The sequence below is a fragment of the Sturnira hondurensis genome, unplaced genomic scaffold (assembly GCF_014824575.4).
Source record: "Sturnira hondurensis isolate 20B ecotype Veracruz unplaced genomic scaffold, ASM1482457v3 Scaffold0015509, whole genome shotgun sequence".
NCBI classification, from domain to species: Eukaryota; Metazoa; Chordata; class Mammalia; order Chiroptera; family Phyllostomidae; genus Sturnira; species Sturnira hondurensis.
In genome coordinates this window covers 10009363-10024368 of record NW_028088140.1, presented here as the reverse complement: position 1 = coordinate 10024368, position 15006 = coordinate 10009363, and the positions used below count along the sequence as shown (strand labels likewise).

Here is a 15006-nt window from a genome sequence, read left to right as displayed (position 1 = left end):
GGAACCAAACCCACAACACTTTGGCTATAAGACATCACTCCAACCAACTGAGCCAGGGCCAGGGCTGAAGAATATGTTGTTATTGCTTTTAGAGAAGAAAAGAGAGAGGTTGAGAGAGAAACATCAGTTGGTTGCCTCCAGTACACGCCCTGACTGGAGATCTGAGGACCAAATCTGCAACCCATCCAATCAATGTATGGGATGATGCTCCAGCCAACTGAGCCACCCCACCAGGGCTGAACCCTTCATTCTTCCCACTCTCTATCTCTCTCCCCCAGGCGAGTCTTTGGGGTCTGCCAAAGCCCCCTGGTCTCAAACAGAGAGAGAATTGTATGTAGGTAGGTTGCTCCTTTCCCCTTGTTCCTACCAGGTCACACAGGTCCTTCCCTGCCTGGAGAGGGCCTTCTGGAGGGGGGAAGGCAGGGCGTGTGTTCAGAGAGAAGTGAGGAGAGGGAGTGGAGGGGGGCACTCAGGATGGTTTTCGAGGGCAGGGCCTGAGAGATAGAAGAAAGGAAGTCCCCTGCGGGGACTAATGTGTGGGTAGATGTCACCCAGAGCCAGTGCCCAGTGGCTGGAGTGAGAAAAATCTATGGTCTAGCCAGGAAGAGGTCTGTCTCTGATAGCCCCAGGCCATCCCCAGGTCACTCACCATCCTTTGCCTAGATATGCAGGTGATTCTCAGCTTGTAAGAACAGGTACTCTGGCACACTGGACACAGTTCCTTTTTACATCCCTTTGTACTGTTCCATGCACCTGTATTCACCTTTCTTGGACTAGTCAGGGGATCAAGAATTAGGTACAGGAGAAAGGGATGGGGAGAAGCTGCTTCAATCAGACCACCCTCATCCCTGAGGCTGGAGAGCATGAGTTGGAGCAGGCACGGTGCTCTCTGCTGCCGCCTGATGGTCAACAGGCGCAGTGTGTCCTCCCCTGCCCTCTTCCAGATCGCCCTCAGATCGCCCGCAGATCGCCCTCAGATCCCCCTCAGATTGCCTCAGCGCTGTTTACAAACAGGAGAAAAGTTCCCTGATCCCTGTCCTCAGGATGGATGGATAAGCTGAGCGGCTGTCCTTTTCTGTGTAAGCTTTCACCCTCTGGAATACAAATGCTTCCCTCATCCTTCTCCACATGGCCCCAGGAGGGATCCTTAAGAGAGGCAGCTTGCTTCCGGGCAGCGGCTGCAGAGGACATGCGGGCGGCTGGCCAGACTTCTGAGCTACCTGTCGCTACTCGCAGTGCACCCTGCTGTGTAGCCCTGGCTCTGGAAGCCTGGAGAAGAGCACTTTCTGTTCTGGGCAGTTCTGCACATTTGTGGGGCACAAGCTGTCTCCAGCTCACAGGGCCCTGAATCTCAGTCTCCCTGTCCCTGAGGACCGTTCACAGATGCCGTTGTCCTCTCCCACCTTCCTCACCCCACATCAGTCCACCCGGTCCCCTGACTGAACTCATGCCCGTCGTTGCAGGTCTCTGCTCTGGCTCAGGCACTGCTGTAGGCAGCGTGCTTTCCAGCCCCAGCATGCAGCACAGTGCCGCCAAGGCCTGTGGGTCCTGGGGATCTGGATGGGGAAGCTTGGCCCTGGAGGAAACAGGGAGAGGGACTTGGGCCAACTTCACCTCTCATAGGAACCCACTTGTCCTGGGTCTGCAACACGGGCAAGGAGCAGCAAGCTGCCCCTTTGAGGTGCCCGGAGCACTGACACACGTGTGTGCACACAGAGTGGGAGAGCAAGTTTGGGGTCAAACTGGGGATCTGTTTCATCTCACCTCTTAGGCTGAGTTTCCTACTGGCAGCCAGAGGCCTTGTCTGGCAGCTACGATTTGTTTGGCCAGTATGTTATACATAAAGAAAAAAATTTTAAGTGTATGCCTTTTGGTACTCTCCAGTTTGCTGCAGTCTCCACCACTCCCAATGACCAGACCTGCTCTTCTCACACAGTCTTGTCTCAAGGCATTTGCATGAATAACCTGTGCCTTAGGGGATGGACTGAGGAGCCAGGCAAGGCAGGAACCAGAGCCCTTGCTTGAGCAGGAGGGAACAAAGGCCAGCAGTCTCAGGGGTCCACATGCATGGCCAGGGGTTAGTCATAGGACAGGCACCAGCTCTGGCTTCTTCACGTGTGGACGTCCACTCAGCAGATCCTCTGGTATTTATGAATCCTGGTGGGTTCTCCCTCCCACCCAGGCTCTTCCCTTTCCCAAAGGGAGTGTCAGACCACCACAGCGCCCCTCCCCACCCTTGGCAGAGCAGATGGCAAAGCCACAAAGAACTCGGTTGGTTTTTCCAATCTCACCAGCACATCCAGATGTACCCTCTCTCCCCTTATTTTAGACAAAAGCACATGACCTGACTGTGGCACTGGCTTCTCCATCTGTGAGGCTAAGACTGTGACCCCTTTTCTCTGCAACTGAGCTCCTCCTGGGATTCCTCACACACCCCCCACCCCCACCCCCACACACACACACTCTCAGGCTGGGCTTCCTGCAGAGCTGACTCTCCCAGGCGCTGGTGCCTTGGGGTTTGCAGCTGCCAACCACTCACCTTGGTTTTCCCCTCTATCTCCCTTGAAAAGGCAGAACCTGGGCTTGGATACTTCCTCTCCCGTCTGGACTGGGAGCCCCTCCTCCATCCAGGGTTCAGGTTGCCTAGGTGGGAGCTGAGTCAGCCAATGTATGCTCCGCCCCCTCCACTCCCAGCACCAAAGCCAGGAGAGCTCCGGGAACTGAAGAGGGCCATGAACTCTGCTGAGATTGAAGCCCCGACCCCTGATGAATGGACTTGCCCCATGTAAGATTGTGGTCTGTGTGTATTAGGTTGAAAGGGCATTGGCCTGGGGGAATTGTTCCCTATCTAGCCTGGCATCCCACCTGTACAGCCTCCCACCCTATTCCATGCAGGGCCCTACAAAAGAGGGCCTGGCTCTGGTTTGAGGCTTCCAGGTATCGGCTGGGCTCTGCCTCCAGCTCACCTTCCAAACCTCCCTCTGGGTCCAGGCCACCTTCTGGCTGACCCTAACTTCCCGCCAGGGTCTCATGCCCGCAGCCCCCTGGGGATATGAAGCACCAGTTGCACCCTTCTGGGCTATCCCGGTGCTGCCCAGGGACTGGGCAGGTCTTGATCCTCAGATCAGACCTCCTCCCACTCCCACAGAGGGAAAGAGAATGTAAGCCACCCAGCCTGTCAGCCTTGTAATTCCCTAGCTGCCAAGGTGAGGGACAAGGCTATAGGCATAAGATTGCAGGCAAGAGAAAGGAACAGAATCACGTGGTAGCCAGAGGGACATAGGTTGTTAGGAGTCCTGAAGGAGGGAGGGGTGGATCTGGGAGGAAGGAGCCAGGACTGGGCTTTGTGGGGAGTGCCATAATCAGAGGGCAAGGCTCAGCTCACAGGCAGGCTGGCACTGATGGGATGCAGAGGGAGGTCCCCGGATAACCCTGTCAGCCCTTCTGCCTCCTCCCCTTAGGGGCCCAGGCTCCTCACCCCTGCTGTTCATACCCTGACCCTCAGTGCACGTGGGGAGGAGGAGAAGGACACCTGCAGCGATGCCACAAAGGCACCAAGAGTTCAGCACCTTGAACTCTTGGATCGCTGATTCTGGGGGTACCCAGAGCGAGGGACCCATGCCACAGGGACACTCCAGCAGTCCGCTAGAGAGGCCCACGTGGAGGGAGCTGAGCTGCCACCAACTGGTCAGCCAGGTGAATGACCGCTATAGAAGTGCATCCTCCAGCGGAGGTCAAGCCTTCAGATGACTGCCAGCCTGGCTGACAGTGACTGCAACCTTATGAGGGGCCTTGAGCCAGCACACCCAGGCAGGTGGGCCCCGAATCACTGATCCATAGTGAGAGAGAAACGGTTTATATTGTTGTTTAAACTATGGAGTTTTGGAGTACTTTGTCAGCAGCAGTAGGTACCTGATTCAGGTCCTTGGCTTCCTTAATTACAAGAGCCACCCTCTCTGAGGGGGTTGTGGCCCCTCATCAGAGCATGGTCCCTCAGCCTCTTGGAAGGGGGGACCTTGCTGGTGTTCTTCTTGTCCGAGCCCTTTGCTCATCTCCCACGACCTCACCACCTCTGACCCTCCATAGCCCTCCATACCCTGGGCCTGGCCCTCTTCCCCCTGCTCTGAGGCAGGGGAGGCCTGTCTGCCTCTCTCCCTACCACCCAATCCTGGCGTGCCTGCCTGCCCCCTGATGACCCAGCACATGTGGCTTCCCTGCCACTGTAGCTGCTCAGGGAAGTAATAAGAGCTGATTGGATTTGACAGGGATGAAAATCTCGTTAACCACGCATCAGTCCCTGGGTTTCTTAATAATACAGAGAGGTGGGGGGAGGATAGCAGGGGACTGATGTGGCCAAGTTTGACAGGTCACTTGGGGCCAAAGTGGGTTGGTGGCCTGGGTACTGGCACCCTGCACTGAAGCACACTTTGCTTCTGGGTGATGACCAGCACAGGCAGGTGGCTGCTGGCGTGGTCCGAGGAGCCTCCTGGCACCAGGAAGGTGGGGAAGGCGAGCACATCACTGTTAGGTGGGGCACTAGACAGAGAGAGCAGGGCTCTTGACAGCCTGGGCCCCTCCACAGAGTCTCTGCCCAACTCTAGGGCTGCAGCGAGAATTCTGACAGTTCTCCCAATACACTCACGCTCCGAGGCCCTCCACCCACACCATGTCAGTGACCCGCTGAGGGCAGCTGCAGGGCAGCAGGCAGGGCCCTCCCTGGTCCCGAGGCCAGACTCCACATTCTACATCATTGGCAACTTCGTAACCAGCAGAGGACAGGTCCCTCCCAGCTCCACTCATCCCCTCATTTCATCTCTGTGGGATGGGAAGGGGGTCTGTGCCCTCCCTGTCTAGTCTGTCCTCAGCAGGTGCAGTTGGAATCTAGGTCTGTTGCTGAGAGGAGGGGTCTGGGGGGAGGGTAGGGATGAGGGCAGAGGAGGGGCGGCTGCTAACCCACGGCAGGCTTTTCCTCTGTATTAACTCCCACCTTCTTTTTTTTAAACATCTTGATTCTTCAGGACTTTTTATGTAGATAACCAGACTTTTGGAAATAATGGCAATTTTATTTCTTTGATCATCATTCCTTACATTTTTTTAACCAAGGCATCCTTACCTCCTTCCTAATTTTGAAACTAATTTCACTAATAACTTTAATAGTTTATGTAGATTTTTTTAAAGTTGCCTCCTGCATGTACTCTTGCTGGGACTTGAACCTGCAGCATAGGTGTATGGTCTGACTGAGAATTGAACCTATAACCTTTTTTTTTTTTTTTTGGTGTACAAGATGAGGCTTCAACCAACTGAGCCACCTGGACAGGGCAAGATTCAGTTTTGGAATAATTTGTTTAGAATTTTGCTTTTTTGCTCATAAGCGAGAGTGGCTTATAATTCTTTCTCATATTGTCCTTGTCTGATTCAGGTTTTTGTTTTTAAGGTTACACTAACTGTATAAAAAGGAGTTTGGGAATTTTCTTTCCTCTGAAAGAGTTAATAAGATATTGAAACTATCTTCTCTTTGAATGCACAGTAGATTTTTGTTAAATCATCTGGCCTGGTGTTATGTAGGGGTTTTTTTAGAGGGGGGTGTGGGTAGGTTTTTTTAACTGCATATTCAAATTTCTTCAAGGGGGATACATCTGAAATTTCTATTTGTTTTTGAGCAAGTTTTGGTGAGATATTTTTCTAGGACAGTGTTCATTCTGTGCAGGTTTTCACAGTCCCTGTCGTGAGTTTATGGTTTATCTGCAGTATTCTATGTAAAAAGCATTGCTGTGGTACAGGGGCACGCCCCTGGTTGTTTATCTGTGTTGACTCTTCATGGTTAGTCTTATCGGGGGCTTGTAAGCTTGTTAGGCATTTCTTAGAATTAACTTTGGGCTTTGTTATTTTTTCTTTTGTTGTATACGTATTTTTTTATTTAATTGTTTCTACTTTCATTATTTCCTTCCTTCTACTTGCTTTGGGATTATCCTTCTGTTCCTTTTGTAACTTCTTCAGTTAAATAGTCCCCTTGTCTGTAAAAGGAGGAAAGGAGGCAGCTGGACCGATTCGCCTGTCTGGCCCCCACCCCCCACCCACCACTGCGGGGTCCCATGGCTCCCGTGCCAGTGGGAACAGCGCTGCGCGCACTGCCTTCTGTTCCCTGTGGACTTAGGGAGGGGCTACTTCTTAGCCCAGATGTCTTGGAGGGTAAGGGGGCAGCAGGTCTGCGCAGGGAAGCTGGGCATATGGGGACAGCCAGCTATCCTGGTGGTCTCCTGCCTTCCCTGTGACCAGTTCCCACAGTTTTTCCAGAGCTCACCTTGGGTTCTTTAGGGTCATGGGAGTAGGAAGCACTGAGAGGCAAGGGGCTGGCTAGTGGAGCGAGGGTGCCTGCTTCTCTAGGGAAAGAAGCCATCTGGAGCTGCGGGGAGTCGGGGCGGGGGGGCGGGGGGGGGGCGNGGGGGGGGGGGGGGGGGGGGGGGGGGGGGGNGCTGGGCATATGGGGACAGCCAGCTATCCTGGTGGTCTCCTGCCTTCCCTGTGACCAGTTCCCACAGTTTTTCCAGAGCTCACCTTGGGTTCTTTAGGGTCATGGGAGTAGGAAGCACTGAGAGGCAAGGGGCTGGCTAGTGGAGCGAGGGTGCCTGCTTCTCTAGGGAAAGAAGCCATCTGGAGCTGCGGGGAGTCGGGGCGGGGGGGCGGGGGGGGGGTGAAGAATTCCCATGCTTCCTCCCCACCCTCTGAGCCCAGCCCCTTCATCCTCCAGTCTCTTCCAGAATGGAATTTTCCTTTAGACCACTTCTGACGCAGAGCTGGGGTGTGAGGCCTGTCCCTGGGCTTGGCTACCTTCCTGGGCAGCGGTGGAGAACAGATAAGGCCTCTCCCTGTGACCCCAGGCCACTGGATTCTGTCTGGGCCTCGCCTTCACCCTGAGAGAGCGCCTTGCCTGCCCCCGAAAGGCCTCTCCCAAGCCTGGCAGTGCCTGGCTGTGGCCTCTCTGGGCCATGCTTCGTGTGCCCTGGGATCAAGAGCCCCTCTGAGAGACTTCTCCCCCGGCATTCCTGATCTGCATCTGGGACCCCAGCTACCATATTGTACCTCCGTGGCTCCATCTCTGGGTCAGAGTAGAGGGCGCTGCTAGGCGGCAAGTGGAGAAAGTGAGGGGACCCGCGGGACAGGGGAGTTGACGGGCTGCCAGAGTAGTGCGGAGTTCTCGAAGAAAGTAGCTGTGAGCATCGCTAGGGCAGAGCGCTGGTGAGCTAAGGAACAAAGCAGAGCTTTTTCCTCGAGCTGAGAACAGCCGGCCGAGCCCGAGCAGCGTCTGCTGCAGTTCCTCACGGAGCTTTTCTTCCCGAGACCCTGGTTTCACAGCCCTCAGCTTTAACCCTAAAACCACCTGCATCCAAAATGCCTTCCCTCAAGAGGCTCAACGAGGATGACAGGGCTGGGTGGCAAGTTAATTTCATCCTGGGTGTCGACATGCATTACTTGGTGGTAACTCCCAGACAGCTGAGATCAATTAGAAACGCCAGTCGAAGCTTGGGAAAGGCGGGCAGATATGCCCAGGCCCGCAGCAGCGGTCTGCCAAGCCCTGGTGGGAGGAATCCACACCGCCACCATTTTATGTAGTTCATGCTGAGGCCTGTAGGAGGTTGGCAGCCCCAGGAGCAGGTGGCTAGTAGGCTACAAAGTGCACCCCGTTATTATGATAAACAGCAAATGTGATCTGCTTGGACTGGGGTGATGGGGGCGAGGTGGGCAGAGCGCTGCCTGCAGGCCGCTGGGTGCCGGGTGGCTCCTCCCCAGTAGAGCTGCTCTCAGCTTGTCCTGACTGCTGCGCTTGTCTCCCGGGGTCTGAGCAGGTGGTCTGGGTCCTCCAGCCGCGGCCCAGCCTCTAATGTTACCTTCACCCACCTGCCTTCTGAAGCCGCCTGCCTGCCTGCTTCCAACCCACTTCCTTCCCCATTGATTATGGGGACCATCTGTCCCCGCTTTTCTAGAAGCCCAGTTTTATTATTTCCTTAATATGGGTGCTTTTAAAATGCATCTAAGTAAGATTAGGAAGAATTTTCACGTAAGTAAATTCATACGTCAGGTAGTCCCATGCAGACCATGCCCGTAGAGGTGGTATCTGAACAGCTCCCCTGTCCTCTGGCCTGACCTCCACCCTGTGGAACCTGCATCCTTGGGGAGGCCTTCCTTGAGTGCTCACTCTGAAACAGCCCCTCCCCTTCACCTCTCATGTACCAAGATCTGCTGTGTGAAAATAGCTGGTTCCTTGTCGATTTCTGCTGCCCCCCCCCCCACCCCGTGGGAACTGTGGGAGAGCAGGAACACCATCCCGTTCATGGCATGTCCCAGCACCCAGGTCAGCACCCATGCCAGGTGTTCCCGGGCTTGTTGGGTTTCCCCAAACTTCCAGCACCGGCATCTTGTTCTGGCCCACTGCTTTCAGCCAGGAACCTGTAAATCCCGGACACCTTCCAGGAAACATTCCTCCAAGTCCTTAGCTGTTGCCTTTGAGTCATCAGGGGAGCTGCACGGACCACAGCTGTCTGTTCTTATGGCAGATGGACCCAGAGGGAGCTGGGACACCAGCCGGCTCTCCAGGGGCCCGAAGACTTGGAGAATGGCAGTGCTGCCCCACAGTCCCGCACAGACAGCAGCAGGTCCTCCTGACCCTCGGCCCTCACCCAGGCCTCTCAGGGAGCCAGTCCTCAGCTTCCAGGGTCAAAGAGTTCCCAGGATGTGACAGGTCAAAACCGGTCCCAGGCTTCTCCTGGAATCTCCCTCGACCTGGGAAGAGGTGGAGGTCATGTTCCCTTTCACTTGAACAGGGAATGAGGGGATTCAGTCTGGGGAGCTCTGGAGGATGTTCAGAGCTCCAGTTGCCAAGGGAGCTGGGTGCTGTCTTTGTAGTGTTCCTGGACCAGCTATCTTGGCCAGTTGCTTTTCTCCCACAGCGCAGTGCCTCTGACAGATCAGCTCTGCTGGAAGGCTTTCTCCTCTCTCCAGGCCGCAAATCGCTGCACTGAGCTCCTGGGTAGAGGCTGGTCTAAGCATTGCCGGTAGCAGTGAACACTCGCCAAACACCTTGTGTGTGTCTCCCCAGCCCTGATTTCAGTCTGCTCTCCTGCCTCGAAGCCCCTTGGCTGCTGTCACACCCCCTCTGCAGAATCTTGGGATCCCTTCCAGCAACAAGCAGGGTATCCAGGCGCACCGTGGGGCTCGGTAAACGTTTGCTCAACAGCACTCTCTGGCTCCATGCGCTTTCCCCCCAACACCCCGGAGTCCTTTCACCTGAGTCTGCTGCCCCCGCCCACAGAAAGAGTGCACCCCAGGGCTTGCCAAACCAGCCACTGTGATAAGAGGGTCAGGCTTCAGAGCTGAAGTCTGGTGACAGTCCCCTGAGGCTGGTGATCTAACAGTGGGACCCTGACCCCCAACACACCCTTGCTCCCATGACAGAAAGCCAAGCAGGGCCCTTGGGGCCCTAGCCCCTCATCCCTCACACTGCGGGGCGCACACCGACCATCACGGTGCTTCCTCCTCCAGAGCCGCCCCTGGTCTCCATTGTAACGTGCTCTCTCAATAGCTTAAAGCTGAGTGTGAGTGTGTGTGTGTTAGTGGGGGTCACCTCTCTGGCCCTGCATCCCTAGCTCCTACTCAGTGCCCCCCATCAGATGGCACCCCTGACTAGAGCTCCCCAGTCATGCCACAGCCTGGCTCAGAAGTGTGTCACCCTGGGGTACAGGGCTGACGCTGCTGTGGCCAGAGCAGAGAAGCCTGGCCACCCAGCTGCCCCCCAAAGACCCCAGGGCTGGGGGCGTCAGAAGGTCCTCTGGCTCCGGAATCTCACCAGTTAGATGCTCAGAGTTCAGGTGGGCCCTCCCTCTCATAGAATGAAAGAAATACAGCTGACACAGTTTGCTCAAGAGAATTATTTCAATATAATCTCTAAAACTCTATGAATTGAACAGATAAAATACTTCTGGGCTATTTTGTTACAAAATATTTGCCATTTGGATTAGTTGCTGGGAGCAGCTACCCTGCCTCTCCCTAGAGAGGCTCCTCTCGGATGGGGTGCAGGGGTGTCCGCAGGGAGGGGTGCAGCAGGGAGGGTGTGCAGCCCAACACGGGGACAGACAGATGGCTATCAGGGAAGCCTATCGGGTACAAAGAGACATTCTGGCAGGCTATGGGGGAACAGGTTGGGTGGGGTGGGGTTAAGGATTTCAGGGGTCAAGGCCCCAGGGCTGATAAAGGTGTGTGCCTTTGGATACAGGCAAGCAGGCTGGCAAGCTTCTAGGTCAAGCTGCCTGGGCAGGTCTGGAGGTGGAACTTGCCCAAAAGTGGGTGAAAAAGCTAGTTTCATCTCTCTCTACTCCTAATTCTGGAGTTGGAGCCAAATAGATAAAATTGAGAGAGGGGCTCAGGTCCCCCAAATAAGGCCTAGAGAGTTGATGAAGTGGGACATGTCAGGGTAACTGGGCACACACCCAGGAGGCTGTGTCCAGTGGCTCGGCTGTCGAGCACTGCCCCTCAGTGTGGAAGAGCAGGAGGGCCCACGCACATCTCCGGCTGGGCCTCTGCAAGGTCGGGAGGCTTGACCAAGGCTTCTGGGGGCCAGGCCCTGGGAGTGGGGACGGAGGTGGGTCCCAGCCTTAGCCTGTTGGCCTACCGGGGGAGGGAGGACACAGATGCTGGGGACTCTTGCCCTTTTAACAGTTAGGAGGGCCAGCTGCACCTTGCCCCGGGCCACTGGGGATTAAAGCCTCACACCTCAGGCTTGGCCCCATGTGCTGCTGAACCTGGGCAGGTCTGCTTCCCAGGCCAGGACTCCCAGTGCGGCAGGTGGGGCCCAGGGAGTCACCAAAGTGCTGGGGTTGGGGGCTGAAGCCCCATGACCTGAGCATCCGGGTTCTCAGAGAAAGTCAGGGATGCAGCCAAGGTGGGAGAGAGGGGCCAGAGATGCTATGCCCACCGACAGGGAGGACGGCACTTTGTCACCTGGAAGCACTGTGTGAGCAGCTGACAAGGGGCCTGATGGCCAGGGCTGGGCTCCTTGCTCACCAGCCCCTGGCACTCACGGCCCCCACTCCACAACACATTCAGCCACATCAAACCTCCTCTTCCTTCCTAACACCTCCTCCCTGATGTCTGTCCATAACTCTCACTCCATTTCCGGACCCTCATTCAAGATCCCCTCGCTCCCACCCCCACGACTCTGCCCCTGCTGCCTTGCTCTTGCCCTTCATGGGGGACCATGCCCTGGCCAAGGGCGTCAGATGTGTCTGAATTCATGCGCCCCACCTGTCAGCCACCCTGTTCTGAAAGGTTCTGATTGTAGTGTCCCTGTCACAGGAAAGACACAGCAGAGGGGACAGGACAACAGGACAAAAACAGCTCGGCTGTGGAGCCACAGTGGAGGAGGCAGTAACTGGTCACAAGTTATGGAATTCAGGCTAACAAAGACATGGCCAGAAACAAATTCGCTGGGTGACATCGTAATGACATTTGGTGACTCCACAAGTACAAACACAGCTAGGTCACCTAAAAGCACAGAGAGCGGGAAAAGAACTGGGTCTCCTTGCTGGCCCAGGGGACTGCAGTGGACACGGGGTGGGGTCTGGGAGAAGCATGTTCACCTGGTCCATGTTCACCTCCATCGCTTGGGCTGTTTGGATGATGGGCTCCAAGGAGGAGGGAAGCCCAGTGAAGGCCAGCCTTGGGTGATGGCCCTGGGCTGAGGAGTCCAGACTGGCTTGGGTCAGATACTGCCTGAAAGGCATGACCGGAGCCAGGGGCCTCCTGCAGTCTTTGAGGGGGGCTGTCCAGGCTTTGTGGGTCACCTAAAGGATGACTCCCCAGTGCTGCTTAGTCCTGAGGGGGTCAGAGAGCCCCACTTTGCTCTCCTTTGCAATTTCGAGGGTATAGGAACTCTTTTAGCGCCCTCTGCAGGAGGTAGACCTGGTGCCTTCCTCGGGGAGACCTGGAGGTGGGAGATGTAAAGGCTGAGGGACAAGCTTGGGATGGCAGCACGGGAAATGCAAGTGCCCGTGGAGCACCTGCTTCTCTCACCCACTTCTGCACCCAAACCCCCATGGAGGCCCCAGACGTCATGCAGTGGGGAGCCCTGTCTCGCTGGTCGCATCTGTCCCCGGGACAGATGCTGCTCCTTCGCCCTGTTCTCACGTCCATGGTGGAAGAAGTTCACCTAGTTCTCACTCATGTTTATGTTCGAGCCCAGTGTGCACTTTGCATTGGCTGGGTATTATTTGGGGCTAGGGAATAAAACTCTAAAAATGTTCATTTTGTAGACATATGACCTCACGGTACCACAGCCCTGTTGAATTGACCTAGAGTGAGCTGAGACTGGTACCCCTCCCCTCATCCCTTCGTCAAAGCTTTCTTGGAGCCTGGGCATCACTGGGGCAGGCAGGGCCCAGCTCCAGAGAAAGAGCAGCGGGGAGGAAGTGGTCAGGACAGCCAACACCCAGGGGGACAGACCAGCAGCCTCCTGAGCCTGTCAGGCTTGAGGAAGGCCGGGGCAGTGGAGAAAGTCCCCTCCTCACCCTCCCACTTTCCTGGTTCCTCCAGAGATCCAGGGCCAACCCTCCTCAACCCAGGGTAGCACCTAGTGCTGAGCAGGGAGCCAGGCCACCTTCTGTCTGGTGCTTGGGTACTGGCCTCCAGCCCCTGTACCTCCCTCCCAGCCTAAGGCCCAGGGCCCAACAGATGTAGGATCCAGAAGGTGGGTAGGCCCCCAGTTCCTATTCTTTCTGGTCCAAGGTCCATGTGGTGAGTGGTGGCAGGAGGATGAGGAGGCCTGGTTGTGCCTGGCTGTGCAGAGCCCAGGAGAGTGTGGTGGTGTCTCCAGACTCAAGAAGAGCATGCTCAGCTGAGTAAGGGAAGCCTGATCAGGTGAGGCAACTCCAGGTGCTAGGGACTGGGGTCCTCTTTCCAAAACAACAAGGACGGTGACCAGGAATGCAGAGTGCCAGGGTTGGGGCACAGCAATGGGGTGGCAGGGGCTCTTGGCAGCAGCCCTCCTAGGATAGCAGGGTTGGGGACAGTCTACACCAGGCTCCTGGAGCCACTGGAGTAGCGGCGCGGGTGCAGCAGGGAGCCTGGTGGGCAGTACTGGTGAGGGTGGTTGTAGGGGGGCGGGGGTGGGGGCAGCGGGGGCTGGTGGATGACCTTGACCGGGGAGCCCAGGCAGCCCAGGGGTGTAGAGGCGCAGGAGTCAGAGGAAGAAGAGGCGTAGCAGGAGAGAGCCTGGCTTAGCAGAGGCTCCATGCGGGCCAAACAGGGCTTGTCCAGGACAATGACCTTGACAATTTGCTGACACTGCACCAGGGTTCCTGGGGGCGTGGGTGGCAGCGGTGGCAGCGGTGGCAACGGCGGCGGGGTCTGCTCTCTCAGGGGGCTAGGCTGCGGGTCTGGCAGTGGCACCGGAGCTCCCCTCTCGGCCCCCAGCCCGGAGTTGTGCTGGGACGTTTGAAGCCTGTTGTGAATTGACACCTAGTTTAGAAACAGCCAGAGAAGCATGAAATGTTACAAGACTAATTCCCAGCTACCAGGACTGGCTACCCTGAGCCTCCCTTCTCCCCTTCCCTGGCTCCCATGCACGTCAGGGGCTCTCAGCCCTCACCTTGACCCACTCCCCATCTCTCCACCAGAGGAAAACTGGCAGCCGACAGAGGTTCTGACCCTGGGTGCACTCAAGAGACTGACATGTCCTGCCCCCGACCATAAGTAGCCTCAGTTCTCTAGGCCTCAGTCTCCTCGTCTGTGAGATGGGCAGTTAGACCAAAGACTCTCAAGCTCTGCATAGCTCTGCATTCTGACTTCAAGGATCTGCTGCGTGCCTTTGGGGCCATGGGTACACTTCTCCCCACCTTTTTACCAGCATCTGAGCTTGAAAAGCAGGGGTGAGGGTCTTTGCCACCACCCCTCTGCCTCCCAGGGGTGTGCTGAGGACAAAGGGAGGACACAGGGACAGGGTCAAGCACCACTAAGACTTTCCAGCCCTCTCCTCCCTCTGACCTGGTTACAGAGGAAGCCTCATCGTCACTGTTGATGTCAGGAAGGAGCCCAACCCCCAGAGTGCCAGGAGCCCTTGAGAGGTGGTCTGGACACACCCCATCTTCTCGAGACTCCCCTAGGCCATGGCCACACATTCAAGAGCAGCCCAGAGAACAAAGGCCAGAGTCAGATCTCCAGCTGCCTCTTTAACCCAACCTGAGTCCTGGTTAAATTTATTCTGCTGCAGGAGGGGGTACCCAGAAAAGACTCTAATCTTTATTTCCTAGGTGAGGAGTAAGGAGGTGGACCCCTCTCTCCAGTCATGGAGGTCTCTGTGGACCCGCTTAGCCTCCTCTTGCTGGCAGGGGGAGGGGGAGGAGGAGGACATGGGTGGAAGGGAAGCTAGAGAATTCTGAAAGGAGAGGGGTTTAATTCCTCATCCCCTAGGTGTCTAGATGCCACAACCCCCTTCCAAGACCTGAGTCCTTTGCAGGTGGCAGGGACCCTTCTCTCTGAGGATGCTGCCTATTGTCCTTGTCACCACTGCCTAGGACAGGCTTCTCAGAGCACAGAGAAGGTCCAGACTGTAGGGAGGGACCCTCATCTCCAAGTCTAGACCAGGATGGTCCAGCCCCAAACTACCTCACAGCCCTAAACCAGCAGATCTTATGCTATTTATTGGCAAAAGGTGCAATTGCAGGGACCCCTTCCTGCGCCTGTACACTCATCCCTCTCCGCAGCCCCCCAAGCCCCTGTTCTCTGCCCTTCAACATTCACAAGCCCCACACCATGCTCAGTGGGGTGCAGTCTTTATTCTTCATTCTCATTTTCCATCCTGGCAGCACTCTCAGGACTGAAGCTCCCCCTGAGCTAATGTGGGGTCCCTGAGCCCTTCACAGTCCTGCCAAGACACTGGGCAGGCAGAGAGCATGGCAGAGCCTCCTTCCTCCTGGGCAGCCCTCTGTGGTCCTCACTTGGGCAGACTGGCTGCTTTCC

At 56.2% G+C, this 15006-nt stretch overlaps 1 protein-coding gene across 5 annotated transcripts in view; it reads right to left on the bottom strand.

Moving 5' to 3' along the window:
* Nucleotides 1-9929: 9929 nt before the first annotated feature.
* The window catches only part of IQSEC3 (IQ motif and Sec7 domain ArfGEF 3), a 122706-nt gene continuing 117629 nt past the window's right edge, over nt 9930-15006 (bottom strand). For 2 of the 5 annotated variants that reach the window (XR_005069209.1, XR_005069211.1), the window contains one exon: nt 13443-13506. Coding sequence is in view for 2 of the 5 variants with exons in the window: in XM_037064746.1 (XP_036920641.1) it covers nt 13060-13506 (447 nt within the window). In the remaining 3 variants the exon portion in view is untranslated. Of the gene's footprint in view, nt 13507-15006 lie in introns of all 5 variants that reach the window. The other 3 variants (XM_037064746.1, XM_037064747.1, XR_005069210.1) reach the window with 3 other exon arrangements.